This window comes from Parambassis ranga, chromosome 15 (assembly GCF_900634625.1).
Source record: "Parambassis ranga chromosome 15, fParRan2.1, whole genome shotgun sequence".
Taxonomy (NCBI): Eukaryota; Metazoa; Chordata; class Actinopteri; family Ambassidae; genus Parambassis; species Parambassis ranga.
This window is the reverse complement of record NC_041035.1, coordinates 19,974,843-20,001,905: the sequence shown is the minus strand read 5'-3', so window position 1 is coordinate 20,001,905 and position 27,063 is coordinate 19,974,843. Positions and strand designations below refer to the sequence as shown.

At 46.5% G+C, this 27,063-nt stretch overlaps 3 protein-coding genes across 4 annotated transcripts in view; 2 read left to right on the top strand and 1 right to left on the bottom strand.

Annotated features, from left to right (window-relative positions):
- The first annotated feature begins 1,884 nt into the window (after window positions 1-1,884).
- prop1 (PROP paired-like homeobox 1) lies at window positions 1,885-5,385 on the top strand. Its single transcript, XM_028423544.1, has 4 exons — window positions 1,885-3,533; window positions 3,850-4,025; window positions 4,677-4,909; window positions 5,009-5,385. Exons 2-4 carry the CDS (start codon window positions 3,932-3,934, stop codon window positions 5,381-5,383), a joined length of 702 nt encoding a protein of 233 aa, XP_028279345.1. The 5' UTR covers window positions 1,885-3,533; window positions 3,850-3,931; the 3' UTR covers window positions 5,384-5,385.
- Window positions 5,386-7,404: 2,019 nt separating this feature from the next.
- On the bottom strand, window positions 7,405-9,176 carry mcfd2 (multiple coagulation factor deficiency 2, ER cargo receptor complex subunit). Of its 2 annotated transcripts, none has more exons than XM_028423346.1 (4): window positions 9,039-9,176; window positions 8,293-8,472; window positions 8,014-8,173; window positions 7,405-7,747 (listed from the first exon to the last, which is right to left on the bottom strand). In XM_028423346.1, the coding sequence occupies exons 2-4, from the start codon at window positions 8,469-8,471 to the stop codon at window positions 7,616-7,618; spliced, it is 471 nt and encodes a 156-aa protein (XP_028279147.1). In that variant the 5' UTR covers window position 8,472; window positions 9,039-9,176; the 3' UTR covers window positions 7,405-7,615. The 2 variants fall into 2 exon arrangements, with proteins under 2 accessions (XP_028279147.1, XP_028279148.1); XM_028423347.1 differs by having other exon boundaries at window positions 9,063-9,123.
- A 474-nt stretch (window positions 9,177-9,650) lies between these two features.
- Window positions 9,651-27,063, top strand: part of ttc7a (tetratricopeptide repeat domain 7A) — a 34,553-nt gene continuing 17,140 nt past the window's right edge. Inside the window, exons 1-16 of the mRNA XM_028423956.1 lie at window positions 9,651-9,778; window positions 10,354-10,549; window positions 12,700-12,863; window positions 12,948-13,116; window positions 14,538-14,668; window positions 14,747-14,871; window positions 15,054-15,132; window positions 15,209-15,378; window positions 17,146-17,209; window positions 17,323-17,460; window positions 19,346-19,429; window positions 20,198-20,302; window positions 22,361-22,478; window positions 22,652-22,709; window positions 23,095-23,167; window positions 23,253-23,413. Coding sequence (XP_028279757.1) covers window positions 9,722-9,778; window positions 10,354-10,549; window positions 12,700-12,863; window positions 12,948-13,116; window positions 14,538-14,668; window positions 14,747-14,871; window positions 15,054-15,132; window positions 15,209-15,378; window positions 17,146-17,209; window positions 17,323-17,460; window positions 19,346-19,429; window positions 20,198-20,302; window positions 22,361-22,478; window positions 22,652-22,709; window positions 23,095-23,167; window positions 23,253-23,413 — 1,892 coding nt within the window. The 5' untranslated portion in view covers window positions 9,651-9,721. The remainder of the gene's footprint in view (window positions 9,779-10,353; window positions 10,550-12,699; window positions 12,864-12,947; window positions 13,117-14,537; window positions 14,669-14,746; window positions 14,872-15,053; window positions 15,133-15,208; window positions 15,379-17,145; window positions 17,210-17,322; window positions 17,461-19,345; window positions 19,430-20,197; window positions 20,303-22,360; window positions 22,479-22,651; window positions 22,710-23,094; window positions 23,168-23,252; window positions 23,414-27,063) is intronic.

Genomic DNA, 27,063 nt, shown 5'->3' with positions numbered 1-27,063 from the left:
CTTGAAGAAAAGTACAGCAAAGGTCGTCCAGACCAAGAAGATCCAACTACCGTAGGCCGATAATGATGCGTGCATCGACACAGTAACCTTCGGTGTACCGTGGCACACTACGAGCTCCAACCGCCTCCAACTCCCTGCAATGCACACAATTGGAATGAAAGATGCGTGTCACACAACCTGCAGTGTGCAAAAGCAGCCCGGCGGCTCTAGAATCATGGCGTTATTAGACTCTGTGACTCTGTGTTCCTGTCTCCACTCTGAGGATAATTAATGAAGTGACGGCTGTGGTGTCAGGTGTATGAAGGCTTTGGCTTTTTCAACTCTCGGTGCTCTTAGTGGTCATATTTTATGACAAATGTGTGTGTAAGTGATAAAAACAGATGTGTATGTTTGCACTTGTGATGCCCAGATATATAAGTGATGAACAGTCGACACCAGAATGATCCATATCAACCTCAATGTGATGCAGAGCTTCATGGATTTCATGGATTACCCCGTTCACACTGGGGAAAAAAATGTGGCTTAAGCAGGATTCGGCCGCATCCAGATCAATCCAGATGTGTTTTTTTCTGAGTGTGAACACCTCGAATCCGGCTGAATCCAGTTTGATTTCAAATGTTCAAATGTGGCTCAGGTGTGAACGCAAATGTGGCGAGCGAATCCGGCTAGCGACATGCTACTTCCGGTTAGCGACACGGGACAAAAAACCGCATGACGCATGCGCACACGTGGTCCTACCGCGGCGTGAACGGACTCTGTATATTACAAGGCGCCACCTAGTGGTTTGGAGGACCGCAAACCCTCTGGATGAAGCCGGATTGAGTGCGGACACAAGTGTGTGCTAGCCAGATTTGAAAATAGGTCTGAACGCATCCAGCTTAAAGGCTGTCTGGGCTCAATCCTACTCTAGCTGGAATGACTTTCTCCAGTGTGAACGGGGCCTTGGAGATAAAAAGACGACGGCCCCCTCTCTCACTGCAGTAGTGGTTGTTTCTCTCTGTCCTCATGCAGCTGGGTCTGCAGACTGCTGGATGGATGGTGGGGTTGGGGGGGGGGGGGGTGCTGAGGGTGAGATGGGGGTGGGGGGGTTGAGTTACATTCCTTCCATCGGGGCTGTGTGTCTGCCAACCAGGTCACTCCCAGTTCAGTCCCGGGAAATAGGGAGGGAAGAATTTCCTCTATGTGTCCATACTGGACGCAGCCTCAGCCACACAGAGGCCTGTGTGTAGCAGGGGCGTGTGTGTGTGTGAGTGTGTGTGTGTGTCTGAGTGTGTTTGTGTGTGTGTTAGATGCTTAAAAACTGAGCATCCAGTATAACATGACTTGCATGTTGTTTTCTTACATTGTGTAGTGTGCACTTCCTGGACTTTTTGTGCAGATTAAATTCCAAAGGGAAGGAAGATATTAGTTCAGATCTTGGTGGCAATCCAGCAGGACACACACACACACACACACACACACACACATACACACACACACACACACCATCTGCTGCATTGATCAGTGAGCTCCACAGATCTCTCTGGTGTCAAGACAACAGACATCCATGCCTCTCCTGTCCTGTCCAAACACTGACACACAGCATGCACAACATAAGAACACACAGATGATAGATGCTTCCAGAAGAGTCCAGGTCCTCTGGCTCTCACTGCAGCCTAATAATAGAAAGATGGAAAGATAACATTACAGGAAGGGAAAATGGGGTGAAGCAGCTTTGTGTTGCTGTAGTTCAGTTAGGTGGTTTCTGGTACACACACAACAAAATGGCGTTTAATGCTGCTGCATCACTTCAACTTTTTGTTTGTTTTGTGAGTGGGTGGTTTAGAAGATGCAGCAAAAGACCACGAGAAGCAGTTTTTAAACATTCTGCATGAAGGTGGATTAAAACAGTATTTGTCACGGCATGCAGAAGGAGGAGGGGACACATCAGGACAGACAGGTCACTGTGACACAGCCTTTCACATCCCGGTCCAAGTGCTGTACTGTGCATAGTTAGTGGTAAAAAAAAAAAGCTGCCTCAAAATCTTTTTAGGCTGCAACAATCTCAAAACAGGCCTGTGAAGTCCTGGAGGGACCAAACACATGTTGAACAGCAGCCAGTTCAAATAATCAGGGTCGCTCCTCCAGAGGTTAAATGTTCATCTTAAACTGAATTCAACATCTGGCCATCAAAGAGGACATATGGTAACATCCTCCCAGAGACAGGAAGTGTATGGTGTTGGTTTTGTGAAACATGAATTTCATAGCAGTCGTTTTTTCCAGGGATCCTGCTCATTAAATGGCTTTGAATGTTTTTTGGTGTGTGTGTGATTCTACAAATTTGGTATTTATTAAGGAGACAAATAGAAGTGGAACAGAACACACAGACAGGCCCGGCCTCTTCTGAAGGGGTGGGGGGTTGTGGCTGGGTCATTGTCTGGGACAGGAAACATGTGAGGAGAATATGGGATCTGTAGAGGACTTGGCAGCCCACACACACACACACACACACACACACACACACACACACACACACACACACACGATACAGGCAGGATGGAAGCTCGTCCAGGACACACAGGACTTGGCCTTCGCAGACAGCGTGTCACAAGGAATCAAATTAGATGTTAGTGTGCAGAGAGACAGCCCAGAATGAGGCGAGGGACTTTCTCAAGGAATCTGCAGTAATGTTGGTTGTGCAGTTTTTTGGGCTTATTTGTCGATTATGCTTCACAGACCGTCATTCAGTCCCTGCATTTTTTTTTCTTCCTGGCGTGGATCCAGGTCTGTATCAGTGTGACGCATCTCCAGTCTGCCTTTGAAGCTCTGATTTACGGAGTCACATGGTATCGCTGGGGTTGAATGGCTCATGATATCACACAGGAAGGAGACGCACTGCTCAGAATTCAGCCCACTCTATTACTAATGAGTCATTCAAAGCTGACATCTAGCCTACATGTGCAGTGAATACACAATGCTGCCGCATTATGGATCAATACACACACACACACACACACACACACACCAGCAAATATAGCACATGATGAATTGGTGTCCGCCCTGATAAAAAGCCAGCTGCTGCTCTCCAAGTATGCATCTGCTGTCATGACTCAGTGCTGATTGGGACATTAGAGGGTCTCTTCCTAGTATCGGGCACGCTGTGAGAGAGTGAGAGGGGCCGTTCCTCCGCTCCAGGAACGAGTTTAGCATCATGGGAACTGTTGATAGCAGTCAGGGTCCTGGGAGGTTACACAGGAGTTCAGCCGAGTTAAACCAGGAGGCAAAGGGTCCTTTCAGCCAATCCAAAGGCAGGAGCTGACCGGAGAGGTTCTGTCTGTTGAGGAGGGGAGAGTGGTCACCTTTTACACACACACACACACACACACAGACACACACACACACACACACACACACAGACACACACACACACAGATGCCTGTATCAAAACCGGTATGGACCAACATGTTGCATAAATCCATATGCAATGCTTTTGCCATGACATGACGGGGCCACCTGGTGGTCACAAGTATTGTTGCATCTCATTATACCACCATGTAAGTCCATATATCGAAAAAATACGTATGTATAATTTATATTATTGTATTGTTGTAGTAGCAGTATTTAAATGGTATTAGTTTATGTGCAGTTAAGGATTTAGATTTTTTTATTAGAATATATTTACTTATTTGAATATTATTATAAATTGTTTTATAGATTTTTAATTATAACTTTAGCTTTAATTATTTTATTATTGAAAATATTGATTTATTTGTTTATTTGGTACATATTAAGGTGGCACACACCACCTTAATGATGCTTTCTTTTACCCTCTGCTCCACTGCCCCCCCCCCGCCTCTAACCCCCATACAGGTAAAGGTGGAGCAGATGGGTGGGACCTGTGACTTTATGTGTGTGTGTGTTGGTGGGGTTGGGGGGGATCAGAGCTGCAGAGATGGCCCAGGTAAAGGTAGCAGGGGACACAGCGAGGAGCCTTCAGGACTGCACTGAGGTTTATTCGGACATGGCCACTGTCAGCTCCACTGCAGGTGAGTCCACAGAAACAGCAGACAGACATGGCAATAACACAAATATGATTTCAAGTTTCAGTGTTTTCATCATGTAAGTAGGAGCCAGCAGTTATTTTATTGGCACCTACAGGAGTTATGTTCTTCCATTTTTGAACTATTTCTGCATGATTTTAGTGATTTTTCTTTGTAATTGTTGTGTATGAAGTTATAAAGTGTTGCAGTAGTTCAGTCCTTATGTATAAAATTAAAAGTCTAAGTCTAAATTAAGACTACTAAAGTCTACTTTGCAGCACCAGTCATCAATAATGTAACTTCCTCTAAGCGCGCTGTGAACAGACAGGGTCAGCTCAGCCCGCTGGTTTGACAGATTAGTCACTTCATTAGTGATTGTGGTTATAATCTCAGTCAAATCCCCTAGTTTCTGGTATCTCTTTCTCACGAGCTTGTGTTTTGGTGGCTAAAGCTCTCCTGCTCTCAGGTTGCCTGACCGCAGTGGGAACCAGACAGTCAGTGTAATCCCTCTTTTTTTTCTGCAGTCATTGGTGAATTGCACTTTTTACAAGTTAAGGCAGAAGAAGGCGGGAAACAGGAGCGAGAGAATTGTCTTTTTAAAAGTGAAGGTCTTTTCCACGCAAAGCCTCAGAGCCTTTATTCTTCTCGTGAAAGCAGATATAGGAGAGTCTGCGAGGAAGGGAGCATTGTGCGAGACCTCCGTGGGCGTAGGACTGAACAGAGGACGGAGCAGGGCCTACCCGTCCCCGGCCAGGAGACGCCACCGCACCACCTTCAGCCACAAACAGCTGGAGCAGCTGGAGGTGGCCTTTGGACAAAACCAGTACCCTGATATCTACTACAGAGAGGAGCTGGCACGCATCACTAAACTCAACGAGGCTCGCATACAGGTGGCGCTGGGGCACATTTTGCAGACAGGAAGTGTTTTCAGAATAAACGCATCTCTTGTCGGTTCAAAGGTTCTAATCGATGTTCTGTTTCTGTCTCAGGTGTGGTTTCAGAACAGAAGAGCCAAACAGCGTAAGCAGGAGCGCGCCTCTCAGAAGGTTCTCCAAGTGGGTGTGATGCCGGGCCACAGGGCGCTGTTGGGCAGCATGCACGTCCAGCCGTCCGGCATGGCTCGACAATACTACCCCCAGCCCCTGGCCCACATCCCCCATCTGTCCCCCATGCTGCCAACCACCGGGGCCTACTCCCGCCACCCAGGTCCGGTAGGATCGTGCCCCTGTCCCAATGTCAGCACGCAGGCGCCCTCCCAGCGGCAGCATGACGACTGGTACGGCCCCCTGAGAAGCAACCTGGCCTCGCCCATGTTCTCACTGGCCTCCATGCAGCCTCTGGATGCTGCCTCTCACTGGAGCTAAGAAGTGCCCTCAGAATCATCTTCAACATTTCAAAACAAAATGCTACAGAAAACTTTTTCTTTTGACAGTTGTTTTAGTTTATTATGTGGAAGTTTGTAGTCTGGCACATGCTTTAAAACAAGTGTGTGTTCACATTTAATAAAATATACTTTAACTAAAACTTTGTGGTTAATCCTTTGACTGTAAAAAAAACATGGCTCTATTTCCACTTAAGTTTTCTGTCGTCCAAATGGACCCTGTTCAAGATGGTGGAGGTGGCTGCATGTATCTGTGGCTCTGGCAGTCGGAGGAAGAAAAATCTGCGAGACTCTGTGGGTGAATGAGATTCACTGATAAGTGCTGAAGGTGCTTGATGTGGTCTTGGTCGTCATGTCTGTGCGGCCTTGCGTGGTCCGATGTGGTGGGCTAAATGCTGCATTGGGGTAATGAGAAGGTGCTTTAAACCAGTAGCTGAGCATTGGATCTGTGAGGAACAACTCAAAAATGGCTCTCGGGTCTTCTGACTGGGTCCCCCTGCAGGGATGCTCTGGATCATGGGCAGAGGCTGAGAGATCAGTGGGATTACATCTCCTGGCTGGCCTGATAGGATCCTCCAGGAGGGAGTCTCTAGGGCCCCGTTCACACTGGAGAAAGTCATTCCAGCTAGAATAGGATTGAGCCCAGACAGCCTTTAAGCTGGATGCGTTCAGACCTATTTTCAAATCTGGCTAGCACACAGTTGTGTCCGCACTCAATCCGGCTTCATCCAGCGTGTTTGTGGTCCTCCAAACCACTAGGTGGTGCCTCGTGATATACAGAGTCCGTTCACGGACTCTGTATATCCTCTCGTGGGTGGATCTAGCCGGCTTGAAATCAAACTGGATTCAGCTGGATTGGAGGTGTTCACACTCGGAAAAAAACACATCTGGATCGATCTGGATGCGGCCGAATCCTGCTTAAGCCACATTTTTTTCCCCAGTGTGAACGGGGCCTAGGCGTCTTTACTCCTCTTTACTGTTTGCTCTTTTGATGGACTAAGGATAAGTGTGTTTGTTCCACAGAAGGAAGGCAGGGGTGGGCGTTTGCGTCCAGATCACAGGTTTATGTGTTTTAGTCTTGAAGGACCAAACGCCACCTCAAAGACAACATGACAACAACTGTAGATTACATTTTTTTTAATATATGACATTCCAGAAACAACACAGTTGCATCTGTTCTGCTCATTAAATATATGCAATCAACAACCTGAATTGATTGAAGAATCAATACTGGATGGCAAAAATATATCATCAATATGAAAAATTAAGACTTGGGAAGAAATCACAGATGGATTCGGACCATGTCTGTTTTAAAGGCAGCTGACATCTAAAGCAGATGAGTGTTGTGTTTAAGTGTCCCGGTCTCAGCAGCGGCTGTTTTAAATCGAGCTTATCCAGTGACGAATGCAGTGCGGCGCTGCTTTACATTCAGTCTGTGACGAGTATCAGCTGGCTGAGCGGCTGCAGTGACGACGACGACAAGCGGATGGCTCATAAGGTAGCTTTAAAAAAAAAATCATGAAGACAACAGTGAAAACTGAGGCTTAACTACTCCAAACACGACCTACATTAGAGTCCGATCAAGTCAAGGCCACTTTCTGTTGTCACGACGACACCCTGTTTGTCTCCTTGCCCTCACCACAAACAGAATCAGATGGATCATTTGGTCCACAAACGCCAAAGTGTGTGCTGGTTAATGTAAAGTGACGACATTCTGTTAAATTAAACGTAGAACACACACTATGACAGAGCTCATGTGCATTTAAAGGGACAGTTCACCCAAACCTTTAGTTATAGGTTTGTTGTTGGATAACGATAAGACTTCAATGTGTGGCTGTTGTACTTTGGTAGAAAAGGTTCCTTCAGAAGGGATTGTGCTTCATCTAAAAATCAAAAACATTCGAGTGATTTGGATGAACTGGCCCTTTAAAAAAAAAAACGCCACGATTTCAAGTAATCTACAAAAATATCCCTCTGAAATACAAACATACACCAGAGCCAAGCTATTACTAGGGGGTTTATTAGATTTACTGACCTAACCTGATTTGCTGAAAATAAAGCTTCATAAATTACCAATACCCCTGATTGATCGCTTGTGAGAGAGGAAGCAAAGATGGCTTCCATTCTCCGTTTGCCTCCCTGGCAGTCCTTCCCGTCACTGCTTGTTGTGGACACTTGCTGCTTGTTGTGGACACTTCCAGACACAGAAGATGCTCTACTCCAGTGATTTGGCAAACTCTGCATAATCAATGTATCCGTCATTGTTTTTGTCATCGTCCCTCAGAACATCATCGATGAGCGCAATAAGGTCCTCCTCCTTCAGTGGCTGGCTGTTCTCTCCTTCCTCCTGAAAAAGAAATGAATGGAAAAAAAAGATGTTTCCAGGGGGCGTTCAAGGATGATGGAGGCTTTTCAACACTTTTTTTCATGAGAGCATTTTAAGTTCATGAGTTGTCAAATGGATGGTTTGCGTGCTGCTGCTCTCTTGCATGTGTTCTCTGAAGTTACAGAGGTTTAGCATGCAGTATTACATGATGAATGAATGATGATGACAAAGTGCAACTAACCACAATGTTTGTTTTCACAGCTAAGAGGACATTCCTGTGCACTTACCTCTCTGTGTACATGTGTGATGGCGGTGGCGAGCTCCAGACCATCCAGCAGGTTGTTCCCGTCATAATCATGCATCTTGAAATAGTGCAGCTGCAGCTCCTGTGGACTCATGTCTGTCTCTGGTTTGTCTATCACTCCCTCCAAATGCTCCATAATGTGGCTGACAACAGAAGAAGAAGGAAAAAAGCAGCTTCTGATTACAGCGCCCTGACTGGGATCAAAGTTCACCTAGTCCAGAGTCCACCCATCTACACACAGAGAGAGAGAGAGAGCACTCACTCTTTGTCTTGCACCATGTTTTTGTCCAGGCGACCGTGGCCATGACCGGTGATGTGAGCTCCGCTCTGTGCTACAGGTGGAGGCTGCTGCTGCTGCTGCTGCTGCTGTGTCTCCACCTGAGAGTGAACACACAACAAAGAGCAGGACAGGAGGAGGAGCAGATACCTACACCTCCTCATTCTGCAGGAAAGACACAGACAGACAGACAGCAGGTGTAACTAGAGTTCAGTATCGATGGTGAATATTCTGTTTCTACATTCTACTCTTCATTTCCCCCTCACAATTTACATTTATATATATATATATATATATATATATATATATATATATATATATATCCTTGTGTTGCAAATGAATAACGACCCATTAATGAAACATCTGCTCAAGGCAGCTTCATTCATCTTATGCCCCTCTATACAAAAAAGAATATAAAACTAAATTCTAAACTGTGTATCATCATTTTGAGTTAAATGTCAATATTTCAGGTTCATTTGGAACAAAAGCGCCACAGACAGTGTTTGTAAATGGTAGAAATGGCGAAGCAAACACCAATAACTACACACACAGAGGTGACATTATTATACCACCATAAAAAAAACCGCTGCAAACGAACGGAAACATACGTTAGCTAGAGGCTATCGTAAGATTTGCTAACGCGAAGCATCATTTCACGAACAAGTTTAAATGACAATCTAACGACAACATTATCTTCTTGCAAATTATAACAGTCCCAGGTTAATACGTACTTTTTGAATAGTTCGTTTCTTCACCTGACTCAGAAGACAGATGTGTTGTTTTAGTACTTGTGCTGTTGACAATGAGCAGTCGCGAGGCGTTTTGGGCTAAGAGACTTGCCGTAGCCCCGCTTGGACACGACAGCTCATTCTGATTGGTTGAAGCTCAAATCAAAGAGGAAGACGACTGAAGCGAGAGAATTCCACTCACTTCCGGGTTTAGCGTATTTTTGGCTAAAGTTCAGCGAATGTGGACAGAATTATGATTTTATTACGCTTTGAAATTGTTGCAGGATTATAATGAAGGTTGTAAAAAAATAACGATGCCGCAAAAATGTAATAAAATTTATTTTAGAGTCGTATTTGTGCACACTTCCTGTTTCGTTATATGTATAAATCACATTAAGCCGCGAATACTTAAATACCTAAAATACTAAAATAAATACTAAATACTAAAATAACCGACACACGCTAACATTTATCTCATGTAACTAAAAAAATGAATGTTTATATGATTAAAACACATAAAACACGTCATTCACATGTCGCCTCGGTTTAGCGCAGACGCACAATCTGAGGCGGCTCTTTGTTTACGTCAGCAGGGGGGGGGGGGAGAAGGCGCCTCTCAGCTGTGAGATCCACACACTGCACATGGACACGCTGCGTGGACATTCACTGAGGAAAAAGACGCGCAAATGTCAACTTTCCAGAGAGAAAATGACGCTGCTAAATCTCTGTTCAGGAGACTGGAGGTTTATTTCATTTTATTTTGACAGTGTCACAGTAGACTCTGTTAGTGTTGATGTGTGTTTAGACGCTGTGCTTCGGTTTGATAAATCAGGTGGCAGGTGTAGTTGATGCAGTGATTTTTGTCCCTCTTACACTTCCCTCCTTTAATGAGTCGCATCCTCACCTACCAGAGCAATAAAAGAAGCATTCAAATACAAATAGTTTATTTTAGTATTTATTGCTAAAGCAGAAGGAAAGTGCCCTGTGTGTGCTCTGGCTGCTTCCTAAGCCCTGCCTGATCCAGTTAAAGTGTTAACGGAACACGATTAGGGACATAAGTCTTTAGGACTCCTCTGCTCGCAAACAGCCGCATATCAAACCCTGTCATTCAAAGCAGAGCTGCGTGCATGTGCATATTTTAATACAACAGTGAAGTATTTGATCATAAGTTAATGTGTCCCTATAATAAACCAACAGATGTAAAATGAAACACTTCTTCTGTTCTGGAGTTTGTTTGTTAATGACTTTCTGCACTGACCCCCCCCCCCCCCCCCCCCTCCACACTCCAAACATTACACTCATATATTCCTGCTGCCAGTCCGCAGTTACTCCCATCGTGTCCGGAGAGTACAGTCACCACCACCACCACCGGGACAGAACAGCGATGGCATCCCGGGTCTCCTTCACACAGATCCGCCTGGAAGCGGAGATGGAGCGGTACCGGGCCGAGTGCCAGTGGGACAAGATGCTGGCGGTCATCGAGCAGATGCATGCGGCGCGGATCCACGAGGACGGTGAGTACATATACAGTGTGTGTGTGGGGTGTGTGTGTTTGTGTGTGTGTGTGTGGGGGGGGGAGGTGTCAACACCTGCCAGGGGTTTAAAGTTGATCCATTTCCTGGATGTTTGGACCAAAGCGCAGTGAAAGGAGATCTAAGAATAAGTTCACAGATTGTGTTTTATTGGAAGTTTCAGGAAGTTGTTGTTAAAAAATATTGATGCAAGAAACACTGATTATTAATCACTATCAGAGAAGTGAGGCTGAGTTACAGCGATGTCAACACTGAGCAGTCTGAAAGGCTGTGCAGAGATCACTCTGTACACGGGCTGGACTTTGGACTCTCAACGTGGCTCTCTCTCTCTGTAGCTGAAGGTTTTCCTTTAAAAATGATGCTGCTGATAATAATAATAATAATAATAATAATAATAATAATAATAATAATAATAATAATAATAATGTGTGTGTGAGTGGGGTTAGTCCAGGGGTCACAGCGTGGACCTTTACAGTATCCTTCCACTCTAACAGCCTGCCTTTGCCCTTGGAATCCTTCCACAGCGTACCAAAGCAAACACACATATCACAGTGTGCTCCATAAAGCATTACTATGGTTAGTCACTAATGCACCTGCCTCCACCTGCCTCCACCTTTGGCTGAGTAAACATGGCTTCAGGTGTCCTGATCGTCCGCTGTTACAGGCAGATAACGTCTGCACATGCATCCGAGTGGTAAATTAATGAATGTGGCTCGTAGAGACGCAGGAACTTCACGTCAGGTAAAACAATAAACAACCAGCTGGCTGTAAAAGGCAGCAGCAGGTGGTGCTTTATACAACACAGAGGCCAGACGTGGAGGAACTCCGTCCGTTTTCTGGGAAAGTATATTGATAAAACTACTAGTTTGAAATCTGTGGACGGATATGACTAAAATGCATCAGAACTGATCTGTGATGCCTGTTTATTTGCGGAAATGTCCGGTTTGCTTCTGTGTTTAGTAGCTTTCAGAAATCAATATAGCAATATTTACAAAAAAGCCAAATATATAAAGGAACATTTGATATCGCAGAGCTGCAGGAAAAAATATTAAAACCCAGAAATGCATCAGCTTGTTATCACTTCCTGTTTCCTCAGGGTGTGTTTTAATGGACATTAAGGTCTGAGATTAACCCAAGATCACCAGGTTTTTATTCTACAACACAGAATAAACACTGATTCACTACAATGCAGTGCAGCAACAGATCGCGCCACATGGTGGCGGTATAAACAACCAAAAAGTGATCATTCAGCGAGCGTGTTAGCTGAATGACTATTATGTTATCTGTGAGTCCTTTTCTCTTTTTATCTCCATCTTTGCAGCTTAATGTTGTTAAATTGAGATAACAACACTGCAGGTTAATTAGCATGTAGCTAATTACACAGATGCTATCATTAGCCTTGCCCCCCCCCTTCCATAACGGATTTAACAATGTTGATCGTAGCCACTTTTTTGAGTTGCCCTATGATTAGCACACTCACACGCACACGCACACACACACACACACACACACACACTTACAGTAACACTAATAGCAACAAAGCTCTTCCTCTTCTCTGGGTGGTCACATGTTTATTGAAAACACAGGAAGTTCCTAACTGAGGAGGTGATGGGATTACAGCTCATAAGAAATAAAAGTTATACAATTATAAGTGAAGAATGTTCTTTTACTTCTCAAACTCAGACGTTTGACTGGAACACAGGCTCCTTCTGGAGTCATGAAGCCGCTCTCAGTGCTGCTGTTTACCCCTCGTGGTTTGCTTCAGCCTTGGCTGTGCTGATAAAATGCAGCAGCAAATATGTCAAGTATATCAGGGCATAAACACTGAATGAAAACAGGAAGGTTTAATCGTGTGTGTACACACGAACTGAAGTTTACTACAGGGCGCTGGCTGGATTCAGTGTAGGTGGATGGCAGCGCTTATATCATATGATTACAATGTCAGCTATTTAAGGACAGCATGTGGGAAATGGAAACTTCAGCTCCTGCACAGACCTGAGGTCTCTGGTGTATTTGCTGCTGTTTTTAATGGATGGAGGGATGTTTGCTTTGGCTACAGAAGCAGCTGACCTGTGACCTGCAGCTCGGACTCTCCGCTGCAGACTCCGTTCACTTTTAACTTCTCCTCGTAGATGATTACGGGATGCTGATGATGGCCGAGTCGCTGCTGGAGGACTGCCTGCAAGAAAACATGGACCTGTTACGGCGCTCCTCACCTTTGATGGAAAAAACCCAGCCCAAACTGTGCCGGGCCAAAGGATACCTCAACACCATCCTGAGCCAGGGCCGCCTGGCGGTGAGTCCAGTCGGGGTCTCTTCAGATTCACCTGGTCTTGTTTTAAAGCTTTCCTTTCATCCTTTGTGTGGCTTCTCTCTCCAGCCCAGGTACTTAAACGAGGCTCTGCTGCTGATGGCCAAAGTGCACTATGTGCAGGGCCGCTACCGGGACGCCCAGGGAATGTGTGCCAGGGTGGGACTGGAGGAGCTGACGCTGGACGAACAGCCAACCTACCACCTCCGCCTGCTGGCTGAGGCGTTCGTCATTAAAGGTACGCTCACTGTGTCAGGGTGAGGTCATGGAAGCACAGACCTAATGGAAGAGTGTTTCCAGAGCTGTGTCCCACCAACCCAACAGAAACCTTTACCTCCATACAGACGTCAAACAAAAGGAACAACACGTCCTCACAAAAACACATTTGGCCGAAAATCCATCCACCAGATACGACGCATGGTTACCTCTATCCCTAAGCAAATATGAACGTATTGGCCGATACAGCCGCTGTGTTAGGAGGCAGGTTGGGGTTGGTGGGGCGGGAGTCTGGGGTCCATCTGACACCATGAGCATTTTTGGTATTTGGCATTAAAAACAGGCTAAAGGGTGAAACACACGATTCAAACAGCAGGAGCACAAAAAACATCCTGGTCCTGACAGAGTGTCAGCTGGAGGCTTGTGTACAGCACAGTTTACATTTTACAGCACACTCCCACCTGACAGCGTGGACCTTCACTGAGCCGCATGTACATTTCCTGGAGTTATTATAGCCTCTAAAATCGCCTTGTATGGGGTTTGGAAGTGGCAACGGACGGGGAGGCGCTGATGAAATCCAAACTGTGGCAACAAACGGCTGGAAAACATCAGCTTGATTGGACAGAAAGTTGTGTCAGTGTTTTTGTTTGAGCCTTAACCTCAGCTGGTGAGTGACACTGATGACATGAGAGGAGGAGGAGGAGGAGGAGGAGGAAACGTAGCCGCCCGTCAGCGGTGAAGCTTTGAGTGAAGAAGAAGAAGAAGTCTCTCCACTGTGTTTTAAAAACCTGATGTCTGTGACTCACATTTACAGTCACTGTCACACACACACACACACACACACACAGCAGATTATTTAGGGCTGTTGTTTTTTTTGTCTGCCGTGTCACACTGAAGCAGCTTCACACACAGAACATTACACTGCTGCTCTGGATAATCTTGTTACACTCATCATCATCATCATCATCATCATCATCATCATCATCATCATCATCATTAAGTCGTTACACTGCCTGTTTCCTGATAATCGGATGTGACCTCATGCTCATGAAACTTCAGAGAGTTTTATAGCGATGACTGTCGGATATCTGAATGATATTTACAGATCAGATCCAGAGGGAATGAAGTCAGATGTGAATATTTGGATGATGATGATGATGATGATGATGATGTCGAAGTCTTGGCAGCCGTCTGTTTATTTGGTTTGGCCTGGCGTCTGGCCTGAGGCTGCCGTCGTCATGGGCCTGCTGCTGTCCACTCCCTCTGATTATTTGTACCAATAATTAGCTGAGGCCGAGGCGTGTGGAGCGGCGCAGCTCTGCTCGGCGTCTCGTCCTATGTCCACGCAGCAGACACACAGGGCGCAGGAAGGACGCAACATTCACACTACATTTATACACATGATGGGAGAAAACAGGGTGAAACTGTGGCGTCTCTTTTCAGGCCTGTCTCTGGACCATCAGACGGTGTCCGCAGTGTCTCGTGTCCGTCTGTCAGAGAGGGAGGAGGAGAGTCTGTCCTGCTTCCTCAGAGCCTGTGATGCAGCTCTGTCCTACCTGCAGGAGCTGGATAAGGTGCTTTAATCAGACCTGGGTACTTCCCACGCCGCTGCTGTCTGAACCCTGACAAACATCTGTGTGTTGTATTTTCAGGTTGTAACCACTCCACATGTGAAGGCGGCCAAATCCAGCCCCCTGATGTCAGCTGTGGACATCGACCTGGGCTACTTCCTGCAGGCCGCGTTACAGAGCGCCTATCTGTGTCTGCTGCACAGGGGGTGAGTCCACCGCCCAGGATTATGACGCAAAAAAATAAGGTCACAGTCCGGTTTCCTTCTGTAGGGGCGCCATCATGAGAGCAGGCATCAGTTTAGATCTCAGACACACACTTGTGTGATGATGTAATTATAGTGTGGGTTTTTGTTAAAGTACTCATACACATGTTCTGTGTGTGTGTCAGTCATCTTGCACAGGGTGCTCACCAGTTGCGTAGGGTGCTCAGGGTTGTGGAGTCACGGGGGTCTCAGAGCTTCAGAAAGGTGAGCTGCTGCACACACACACACACAAACACACACACTCCTTTCTGTATTCATGCGTCATGTTTGCATCCTGCAGGCTGCAGCCAGGAAACTAGCTGAGGTGTTGCTGAGCTCTGTGAGCGAGGACAGCTACTGGCCCCCGCTGGGCCCTCCACCCTCAGCCTGGCTCCACAGAGAGGGAGCCGCCGCCTCCAAAGACGCCATCTACCCCACTGTTAAACCTCCGCAGCGTTACAGCACAGACTGGTTCGTACCTTCTCTGAGCCGCTCTTACACTTTGTCGCTCTGTGATACGCTCCAGCTGCACACACAGGGTGGGTGAAAACGTACTTTTTGTCTGAGTTAGCATCCTGTCAGCGTCTTGGCTCGGCTCCTGGACAGGAATCAGTATCAGAATCATGTTTATTGCCGTGTAAATGAAAAGGTTTCACATAACCAGGAATCTGCTTTGGTGGTTTGGTGCATACATAAAAACAGATAATAATAAGAAGCATGAATAGAACAAATAAAATCAGATAAAGTACAATAAAACGAATCTAAATTTAGGAAATATACAAAGACAAAACAATGTGTTTATAGTATGTATCCTTCCTTTTGGACTGTAACTGATTCCACTGCAGTAACCAAACGCTGCCAGTAGAGGTCACTGTGTCCACAGTTTAAGGCAGACCTGTGTTGTCCTGCTCCTCCATGAAAACAGCCCAGTCTGTGTGCAGAATAACACGGGTAGAAAGACAACACATAGCATAATAATTCAATATATTTCTTTGGTTATTGACATAAATAAGATTAAACCAGTAATGACAAGGTTTTTTCACACAGGTGCCAGTAGAACAGTTTAGAGCTCTTCATGCTACAGACTCTAAAACCTGCTGATCAGCCAAATACACTCTGATTTTTTGTCATATGACTGCTGGTCACATGTGAGTCGGTCATGGTTTACTAGTAGGAGTACAGAAGTTTAGTTTTTTTTACACACTTGCTTCATTTTTTGGAGGTTTTTCTTTATTTGAAAGTGATTTGGATGAAGCCTTTCACCTTGCTGTACCTGTGGTGCCTTATATGAGGGAGTAATGGCTCCTTAGTTGAAGTTTGTAGTGCAGAATTTGTAGTTTTTTACAGTCTTGTTAGTGCCAACGCTTTATGTTTGGAGACTGAGACATAGCATAAAAGGTCTGGAGATAGATCTTTCACACATGATGCATTCAAGGAACGTTCACAGACAGATTGTTGTTTTTATAGTTTCTTATTTCTTCAATGATCCATGTGATTCCAGTCATTTGAAAAGAATCGTGCGTTTTAATGTCATTTTTTAAAGCCGCGCCTGCACACAGACGGACCAGTCAGGACGATATGTGTGATACTTTGTGTGACATCCACCGTGATGTGGCACAGAAACCTTTTTTGTGAGCAGGACACACGGATTATCTGCATCAACACACTGAGCTGTATCACCGCGTCGGTGCCTCGCCTCGCTCTGTGCAGGGATCCTGCGCTCGTTGCTCATACTTAGTCACCACCACATGACTAATCCTGCCCACACTATCATAAGTGAAGATCTAAATCCATGTCTGGGATCAGAAGGAGAGGAGGAACAGGAGGATTCACCCCCCCCCCCCCACCCCCCAACCCCCCAGGAATGGCTGTACTTTTGTTACCTCTGTTGAAAAGGCCTCAGTGGTGTCTGCTAAATGTGTCCTCGAAGAGAGGAGAGGAGAGAAGAAAGTGATGAATGGGAGAGTTAGGAGGAAGAAATGAAGGAGTGTGTGTGTGTGTGTGTGCGTGTGTGTGTCTGTGTGTGTGTGTCTGTGTGAGACATCTGAGATGGAGCTGTATTGTGATACATCCAGGTTGGTCCGTGTTGTGTTTCTGCTTAACAGGTGAGACAGAAACTGGACACTCCTGGCAGTCTACCTGTGAACAAGCTGTGTGTGTTATTGTGTGTGTGTGTGTGTGTGTGTCTGAGGAACTTTCTGTTCTTGGTACTACTTCCTGTTTTCTGTGTCCTGGCAGTTGCTTCTGTCCGCAGGACGTGGTGGAAGAGGCTGTGTTGCTGCTGCTTATCACAGAGTCCATGGTGAGACACACACACACACACATACTCACACACTCCTCCTCCTCCTCCTCCTCCTCCTCCTCCTCCTCCTCCTCCTCCTCCTCTTCACCCAGTTTCTCTCTGCTTTCGTCCAGGCCAGCGGTGACGCAGTGATCAGCCGCCTCCCGGACCAGGCCGACGCTCGCCAGGCCAGCCTGCAGGACGCCACCTCTGTCTATGACCTGCTCACCATCGGCATGGCCAGGAGGGGGCAGTACGCCATGCTGTCTGAGGTGTGTCAACACACACACACACACACACACACACACACACACACACTATGCTGGAGGTCTGAGAGGAGGAGAGCAAAAGAGTGAGAGATGAGGTGTTTAGTGAGAGCTTTGCCTTTCTAAACTTTTTAATGAATGTCCTTATCAATCTGAGCGCAGGGATTATGTGTCTGCTCCTCATCGCTCTTCATCCCCCTCGATGTCTGACTTTTTTTTCTTCTTCCGCCTCCATTTTCTCACTTTTTTTTTACAAGATCTGCCCCTCCCCCACACTCTACCTCTACCTCTACCCAGATGTGGGAGGCTGTGGAGGCGGAGGTTGGCGGGGTGGTCTCAAATTAGGTTTGTCCACCTGTCTGACTGATTCATAGATAGCATCAGTCATCATGTAAGGCAGACCACACACACACACAGAGGTAGGTTACACCTACACCGGTGGATCATCCTTCTGATATATGATGTCTGTATGGGCCATTTATTTAAAATTAGATGTCAGCCAGTGAGTGCCATCTATCTCCATCTGATTGATCACTGAGGTCCGATCACAATGGGTCAGCAGTAAGTTTTAATGTATAATATCATTATCATCCGTGTTCCCTCTAATCTGGAGCTGGAAAGGACGTTTTGAGACCAGCTGCAGTCCTGGAAGATGAGAAAACCCACAACACGGCTGTTAGAATCAGCTGTTAAGCTACTGTTTTGTACTTTGTCCACCTAAACTCACACTTAATCCAAATAGGGGCAAAGATGTGAAGCATGAGTGGAGCTAAATTGGAAGCTAAGTCAAGTAAGCAGGGAGGTTGCAGTCTTAAATGATGACTGTTTTAATGCCTGCCTCTCCCTGCTGTACTAAAGCGAGTCCAAAAAATCGTCTTGGAACCAGAGTAGCGATCTGCACAGTAGCCGCCGTGGGTTGAAGCTTCATCATCACAACGCCAAACACAAAAAACACTGGAGCGTGGGGCCAGCAGCTCGGCTGCTCCACTGACTGTGATGTTACTTCCTCCTTTTTTGGCCAATAATACATAACCAATTATGAACATATAAAAAAAAATATGACCATCTGAAAACACACCCAGATCAGTGATAAATGCCAGCTAGCGCCCCAATAAACCACATAGGAGAAAAGTAAGAATACCTTGATTAGTCCCACAATGGGGAAATTGCGTAGAAAAATCTATTTGAGTTTGGTGGTTGCCTGAAAGCAGTTACCACATACAGTCCTCACAAGTGCTGACGTTTGGACATAAAGCACCTTGTTAACATTTGGTCTGATGAGCATATTTCCAAAGTTCACACACACACACACACACACACTGACCAGTGCTTCAGTTTCCTGAATTACCGCCTGCTCGGGTGGAGCTCCGGCTCCACACACTGACCCCTGTAAGCATGGGTTAAATAGGGATTTGTAATGGTGTGGGGCCTGATTTAGCCAGGTCAACAGGGGTCAGTGCTGCTATGTAACAGCTTTGTATAGCTTCATAAAGACCTAATGACTATCACTGAAACATGGCGCTGCATTTTTTTGTTTGCGTGTCCAATCTAGAGGACTACAATTAGCCTATTTAATTGCATGCCACAGCTACTTGGCTGTGTACCGCAGGGCGTCTTTGTCTGCTTGTTACATGGTCAGCAGCCTTTCTTATAAGTGCACATTATTTAATCATTATATCAGGCAGAGCTCATTTTTTCTTGCTTCGAGCTCACGTCTGCATGACTGAGCGGCGTTATTATGAGAGTGGGTGGTGAGTGATGACTGACAGTCAGTTTCAAGCTGGGAAAAAATGAAGCCAGGAATAGTGAAGCAAAAATTAGCAGAATGCTAACCCAGGTCCACACACACACACACACACATGCTGCATAACTGTAACGTTTCTCCTCTCAGTGTCTGGAGCGAGCCATGAAGTTTTCATTCAACGAGTTCCACCTCTGGCACCAGCTGGGCCTGTCACTCATGGCGGCCAGGAAGGTGAGCTCATTTCTCCTTTTTATATCAGACACACACACACACACACCACGACACACCACGACACACCCAAAAGAGACATTCATCTTCGGCCATGCCTCTGTCCCGTACACTGCGGTGCACCTTCCCCACCCTCATGTCTCTACACATGCAACAAATGGCTTCTGCAGCTAACTGTGCTGTCTGCTGGAGCGGCTCATGGTCCGCACAACATACAAACACACATTTATCTTTCATATTTTGCTGCTACGCGACAATTAAAGCCCACAAAATTAGCCTGGATAGCTCACAGTTCTTCCTCTCTGCTCCTTCTGTCTCTCATAGTGTGTGCATGTGTGTGTGTGTGTGTGTGTGCATGTGTGTGTGGGCGTGTCAGAAAAATTGATCTGGTTGCAGAATAAAGTGACACTGCAGATCAATGGAGAGCTCTAGAAATAGGCTGCTCCCTAGAAGGAGAAGGGGCCGCCTTGGTGTCGTCAGATCCGCTTCTATTTAGGGCCAACCGTGCACGCTCGTGCATGTGTGTGTGAGTGTGTGTGTGTGTGTGTGTGTGCATGTGGTCCATTAATGATTGACCTACATGTATTAAGTGACTGTGTGTCTAAATGGGTCTATTAGGGCTGTGTAAGGACAGTTGATGTGTGTGTTTGATACACTCACTTTAGAAGCGATCCGTGTCATTGGAGGCTGCATGATAATTGGCTGCTGCTGTGTGCACATGAATCACAATTTGTCATTGACATTTCCTCCGTGTGTGTGTGTGTGTTCCAGGGAGTCGGTGCTGTGTCTGTATTTAAAGAGTGCGCCCGGATGAGACCAGAGGACCCGTCGCTGCCCCTGTTGGCTGCTAAAATCTGCATCAGTCAACTGCACTGGGTGAACACACACATGAACACACACATGAACACACACCTCGACTGAAATGCACACAAGCGCCTGAAGCAGCTACAGGACTGAAGAGTTCTTGGTGCTTTTGGACTGTGTTCGTCTGCCCTTCTGTAGGTGGAACTGTTTCTTTGCTCAGTCTCGTGAAAAACCGCTGCAACAAGCCCCCCCCCCCCCGTGGCATGAACTCTGTGAGACCTCTCAATGTGTGCAGTACTATCTGGCACTGGGACATCAGCGTAGATCCTTTAATACCTGTAAATTGGGACTGGAAGGGTCAGACATATTCCAGCACATCCACCAACACCACCCTTGTTTATCCTTCTTCGCCACCCCGCCTGATTTTCAGAGATGCTCCAAACCAGCTGCCAAAGTAACTCATCAGTCTTAGCATCGATAGATCAGGAAGTTCATATTTATTCCTTTACTTTCTTCATCTCCGTGCCTCTCTGGTACTAGTAGAAATAATGTTTCTGCCAACATCTATAGTCCAATGAACTAAATCAAAGCTAAAAAAAAATGTGTCTCAAAATCGTGGCTCTATTTGTGGAGTCATGGTGAACAATGATGCCGCGCTGACACCCAGACTGTGGGAAAAAACCTCCATGTGTTTCCTGTCTGTGCTGTGTGAGGGGTTTCATCCAGCAGGTTTTACTGTCAAATCCACACTTGACCTCAAAGTTGGAGTTTAAGAGTTTAAAGCTGTGAGAACTTTGTTTTCTCATCACTTAGAGATGATAAGAGAGAGAGAAGTCATGAGTCGGTGTGCGGCGCATGGATTTCACTCAGTGTTTATCACGCATGTTTTGGGATTGACCTCACGCTCCCCTCGGTCCTGCTGATCATGATAGCGGGGCAGGCGGGTGGAGAAGTCACATCAGCTGTGGTGTTTGGTGTGGGAGCAGAGAGAGAGAGAGAGAGAGAGAGAGAGAGAATGGGCGATTCAGAGAAAGGGGTCAGAGATTAGAAAAGAGGAGCTCACAGGGGCGAGTGGAGGGAGCACATCTGTCAGTGGCTGGAGATCATGGCAGGCCGGAGACACTAAGGAGCTTACAGCCTTAATCACAATGGGGCGCTATGGCCATAGTGTAGTGTGGCATTACATAAATGGGCCACAGCCATCCACCAGCAGCTCCACCGGACAGTCTGGGCTCTGGTTTAGCCTTTTGTTTTAGGTCCTTTGGTGTCAGAGCTGCGTGATGATTCCTTCAGCTCCACCACAAAATAAAAGCTGCTTTTTTGTTGAAATTCCTGAAGAGGCATTCTGCCGATGTGAGCGTTTCACCCCACGACAGCGACGTGTTCGTCTTTCAGCAGAGAAAAAAAAACATAATCCTCCTAAGATGTGCTGTGTGTTTAAAGGACTGACTATTGTGTGCGAACAGTGAGAGAGGGAGCAGAGGAGGAGGATGAAGATGAAGGAGGGGGGAGGTGTCAGAGCAGTTGGCATGCTGTTGCGCTGGCGTACCGTCAAAGGCATTACCCCCCCCCCCCCCATCTGATGCCCACCTGCCGCCCGCCCGCCACCAGCCATACCTCACACGGAGCGACACAGTTTTTCCTCGACGCAGAGCACCTCGGCTCGCCTCGGCCTGCAGTCGACTGCTGTGTGTGTGGGCGAGTGTGTGTGAGTGTGTGTGTCCTTCAGCGAACTCTGTGCTGTCCTTCAGCTAAATCTGTCCTCACAATAAACTCAGCAATCAGTGCTCCACTTCCTGCTGCACATCAGCACAGCGCCACCTGAGCAAGAGCTGATCGAACCCAAACACAAACACACAGCAGCATGTGCTGCAGTGGACCATGAGGTCTGTGTGAGCCAGGACCTTCAGACCACGCAGGCCTCTTAACAGGTGACAGATATGATGGCTCTGATGTTCAAAGGGAGGACCACAGGGCTCTGTGTCAGGCCCACTGTTTAAACCTTGAACCATCTTTCAAAATGACCTGATAATCGTCCTGGTAAAATAAAATCCCCTGTAAGGACTCTTCTCAGGTTTCATTTTGAATCCATGCTCCCTCCTAACTAACATCCTGATTTTGTGTTTCCAGTTCGATGAGGCCGAGGCTCTGTCCCAGACTGTGGTGTCCATGGGGGAGGAAGCAGGAGAATTTCTGCCTCGGGCCTTCCTGGCTGTGGGACTCTGCTGCAGTCTGCAGGCCTCCGATGGTAAGGAAGTACACAAACCAACAGACAGACACATTTAACAGAAGATATCCTCCCCTAAGGTTTGGGTATTATCTTCCCAGTGTTATCTGTATCTTTTCCACATATGATCAGTTGTGTCTTTCAGATATAAGAATGCTAATATGGAGCTAAGTTTGATCTTGTTCTCTCTGCAGCTTCTCTGAAGGCAGATCGGGATGAATTCAACAAAAGAGCTCTACAAGCTTTAAAGAAGTAGGTCCGAGCTCGCTTCATGCCACATATATGTGCTTTATATATTATGGTCTGGCTAAAAACACTTTCACATTCAGCCTTAAACTAGCATTTAGCTGTGTGGGTGGTGTGTTTAATCTATAGATCATGTTATCAAACAAACAGTCATTTAGTTTTTTAGGCAGATTGTTCCAAAGTGGAGGCGTCCTGATGGTCAGGTGCCTTTTTGAACTCCCACATGAGGATGTGGGGCTCATACGGGGTCCAAAAAAAAACTTTGACATGTTCAAAAAAGTAATCGAGAAACTCCTGAAACCTGTCCAGGCAGCCAGTGCAGCAGCCTCCACACTTAACTTTATAACCTTCAGTGCCTTAATGTGAAGGACGTTCTCTCTTTCCTCCTCAGAGCTCATTCTTTAGACCCTCAGGATGCTCACATTGCGATGTACCTGGCTCTGCAGCTGGCTCTCATACGGCAGGTAGAACCACCAGAAATATAAAGACATTCTCAGATGTGAAGCTCCAGCTGGTTCTCAGCTCCTCCTGGCTTGTCGTGTCTGGCAGGTCTCAGCAGCCATGGAGCCCCTGCAGGCGGCTTTATCTCTCTGTGGGGATGACTTACAATCCCTCCACCTGCTGACCCTGTTGCTGAGTGCCCAGAAACACCACCGCCATGCCCTGGACACCCTGAACCTGGCCCTCAGCCAGCACCCCGACAACTTCAAGTAAAAAACCCACTGCACCATCCCACACACACACACACTCTCTCATGCTGAAATGTTGGTGGAAAGTGTCGAGGCAATCGATCAGCAGTGTGTGGTGTTCTTCTAAGTGTGTGTGTGTGTGTGTGTAACAGAAGCTCCACAGAGTGGTGCAGCGAGGCCCTGTCCTTACACCAGTCCCCTCCGTAGGGATAGGGTGTCTTAGCTCTTCTGGAGGCCACACACACACACTCACACACACACAGTTGACGCCTTATTTAGATGTGCCAGAGTGGAAGCCTGCATTGCGGTACCTATGCCCCTCATACACCCTTACCCTTTTAACACTGCAGCTCTGACCCCGAGCCTGCTGCGGCGGCTCTCTCCTCCTTCACCCGAGCTGATATTTAAACTCCAATCACCCCAAAGTCTGTGTCACAAATATCACTACAAATATTACAAATATGTCATTATTTCACCTCTGTGCACATGTATCCTTGATGCCGAAAAATAGGGCATCTGTGTAAACACCCAGGAAGTAAAGATGTAAGTCAGTTAGAAATGAAACGGTATGAAGCCGGTGGTGGGAGTAACGCTGCCTTTCCTCTGTTGGTGTGTTTCACAGACAGGATTCTGGGCCGGAAACAAAAAACAACAACAACAAAAACACCACGCTCATTAGCTGCAGAGGAAGCTCCTTTTGTATCCAACACATTCGGCCAATTATTTCACACTCGTGTTGCATCATCTTTCTGATGTGTTTTCTCTTTATTTCAAATCCTAGTAAAGCATTTCATAATGCAGCCATTTGGGGTCAGTGTTGGCCTCCACGGTCCCGGTGCAGACAGATGGGGTGCATGCATACATACATCAGGAGAGGGAGAGCAAATGCATAAAAAAACACATAAATAACATGAAAATAAATTGATGAAAAGGAAAGAAAGGAGGGATGAGAGTGGCCGACAGGAAGAGGAAAACAGAGAGAGAGAGAGAGAGAGAGAGCAGGTGGCTGCAGGGAAGGCAGCGGCTTTGTATCTACGATCAGTACTGTATGTACAGTTAGAAAATCTGTTCTAGATGCACACTTCGACACACACACACACACACTCCTCCTCCGTAGAGACACTTGACTGCTTTGACCCATTTAAGAGCTCTTTTCCGGTCTCAGCCAATCACGGCGCTCTCTGCGCCAGGAATCCCCATCGCCCCGGTAACCATGAGGTCATATGGGTAGAGCAGGCAGCATCAGTTGTTGTTTCCAAACTGTTGTTATGGATCAGCAGAGAAGAGACGTTGAGTCAGAGAGAGAGACTGAATCTGTGTGTCAGTGAATGAGCGGCTGAGTTTATGTCATCTGGAAGATTTTTAGGAGCTGTGAGATTTATAATAAACTTTATTTATATATAGCTTTAAACACAAGGTTCACACTAGAGCAGGACGGCACCGAGGTTCACAAGAAAACCACAGAAAACTGAGATGTTTGAGACCACTGGAGAGAGAAGGAAGAGTCATTTCAATAAAAGGATGTAGCAGCGAGGAGGAGACGATACAAACAGTTTACAAATGCTCCTCTTTGGAAACAGAAGCATAAACAAACAGCAAGGAGGAAACAGCGAGAACAAAAAAAAGCAATAGTTGTGTAAATGAGTGTGATCATGTATGAGGGGCTGCTCACAGTTCCCTGAGAGTTATCCCTCAATGCTCGGCGTGTCTCGGAGCTTTTAGCTCGTCAGTTTGAGCCAGTTTTCTGTTGGGCGTCATGTTTGAAAGTAAATCATCTCATAAATAACAAACACCTGGATGTGTTTGTTTACATGCAGATAGAGACCGACGTCCTGTGTTTAATAATCTGAAACTACAAGATTAAAAAACCGAGTTAAACACACTCATCTTAATATGCACGTGATGGTGTATGTAAATCCTCAGGCCGAGCTGCAGAGAGAGAGAGAGAGAGAGACGGGCGAGCGAGAGAGAGAGAGAGGGGGGGGGTGTTTTCCCAGTATCAAGCTCATTGAATATCATTTGCTTTGAATGTGTGAGCGAGCATCAGAGATCAAAGCGTGCACCCTGTGCAGTGCTGGGCATTCCACGACAGGCGTGTGTGTGTGTGTGTGTGTGTGTGTGTGTGTGTGTGTGTAGGAGATGATAATCTTGCACATGCATGTTTGTGTGTTGCTGCATGTGTGTGTGATCCTTGTTAGCCGCTGCCTCTCTCTGCACCACAGAGAACTGTCAGCTCGCTGTGGCATACCGACTTCTCTCCTTCCTCCTCGTCTCCCTCTCATCTTCTCATCCTCTCTCCCTCTCATCCTCTCTCCCTCTCTTCCTCTCTCCCTCTCATCCTCTCTTCCTCTCTTCCTCTCTCCCTCTCTTCCTCTCTTCCTCTCTCCCTCTCTCCCTCTCTTCCTCTCTTGCTCTCTTCCTCTTGCTTCTGCCATCTCTCCCCCATCCATCTCTTCTCACACATTCTTTCCTCTCACTTTTTTTTTATCGTCTCCCTTTTCTTTGGAATTTGAATCACCCTGTAAACAGGCATGCATTTCAATGTGAAATGGGATTCTGCTACAGATTGAGAGGAAAGAGAGAGAGAGGGCAGTGATTGTGGTCTCACACTTCGTACAAAAGAGAATGACTAATCGCAGCCTTTGATTCTGCATTCATCTGACGGGATGTTGCGGCGTGAGTGTTGGTGCTCGTGCATCTGTGCATGCAGAGTTCACTCTCTGCTCTGCTGCACATACTACTAAGCACACTTGATGTGCATTTGTGTGTTCTGCAGAGGATACACACTCTGATCTGTGGGAGTGCAGAATGAGTAATGCTGTCGATGCACCACTATTTCAAGGGAACATTATTAGCTATTTTTATGTGGAGATTTTAACGCCCGGCGCTCACAGCTCTCTTCGCTGGCCACCGCCAAGCGTTCACTCCGGGCTGTCCTCGAACACTCTGCACACACACACACACACACCATGCAGGCTCCCCTCCCAGGAGGCTGGAGATGACAGGCTTTGTAATCTGGTGTGTAGTTTTGAATGTTGTAATCCTGGTGAAATCTATCTTTTCTGGAGCGGCGAAGGAAAAACACTGACTGTGAAAAACAAGCTGGAAACAGACTCCTGTCCTCTGAGGTGGAATTTATTTTGTAAATATGACTTTAATCACTCTGTTTGACGTCCCGATAATAACTGTGGATGAACCTTTCATAGGTCTCTGAAGAGCGTCTCAGTCCAGCTCCTGGTTAATCCAAATACAGGCAAAGAAAGTAACTGTGGTAGAAAGCGGGCAGAATGCTTGTGACCTGAGTTGAAACCTAATCTTAAGAGTCAATATAATTAAAGACATGTCTTAAGATGTAGACAGTGGCAGCTAAGCCATGAGGTGACACTTTCCCAGCCCTACCCTCCACAATGTGCATGAGATCTGTGTAATGACCCTCCTGCAGGGCTCTTTTTGCTTTCACGATCGCCCGCCCGCCCCCTCAGCTCCACTCGTGTCCCCCCTCTTTGTTTTTATTGTTTTGAGTTTTGGCGGACTGTGATGCTGCCCACATGGTGGTCAGAGCATCTCTGAGCCTCCCACAGAGACTCAAAATGGCTCTTCCAACACCAACTCATGACAACACTGAAGCTTCGGCCATATTGTTTTTTCCTGTCAAGATCATGAACACAAGC

Coding starts and splice junctions, on each gene's coding strand:
- prop1 (XM_028423544.1), top strand. CDS start 3,932: ATGGCCCAGGTAAAGGTAGCAGGGGACACAGCGAGGAGCCTTCAGGAC. Junction 4,026..4,676: donor CACTGTCAGCTCCACTGCAG/GTGAGTCCACAG, acceptor TCGTGAAAGCAG/ATATAGGAGAGTCTGCGAGG. Junction 4,910..5,008: donor TCAACGAGGCTCGCATACAG/GTGGCGCTGGGG, acceptor TTTCTGTCTCAG/GTGTGGTTTCAGAACAGAAG.
- mcfd2 (XM_028423346.1), bottom strand. CDS start 8,471: ATGAGGAGGTGTAGGTATCTGCTCCTCCTCCTGTCCTGCTCTTTGTTG. Junction 8,174..8,292: donor AACATGGTGCAAGACAAAGA/GTGAGTGCTCTC, acceptor TTCTGTTGTCAG/CCACATTATGGAGCATTTGG. Junction 7,748..8,013: donor TCACACATGTACACAGAGAG/GTAAGTGCACAG, acceptor TTTCTTTTTCAG/GAGGAAGGAGAGAACAGCCA.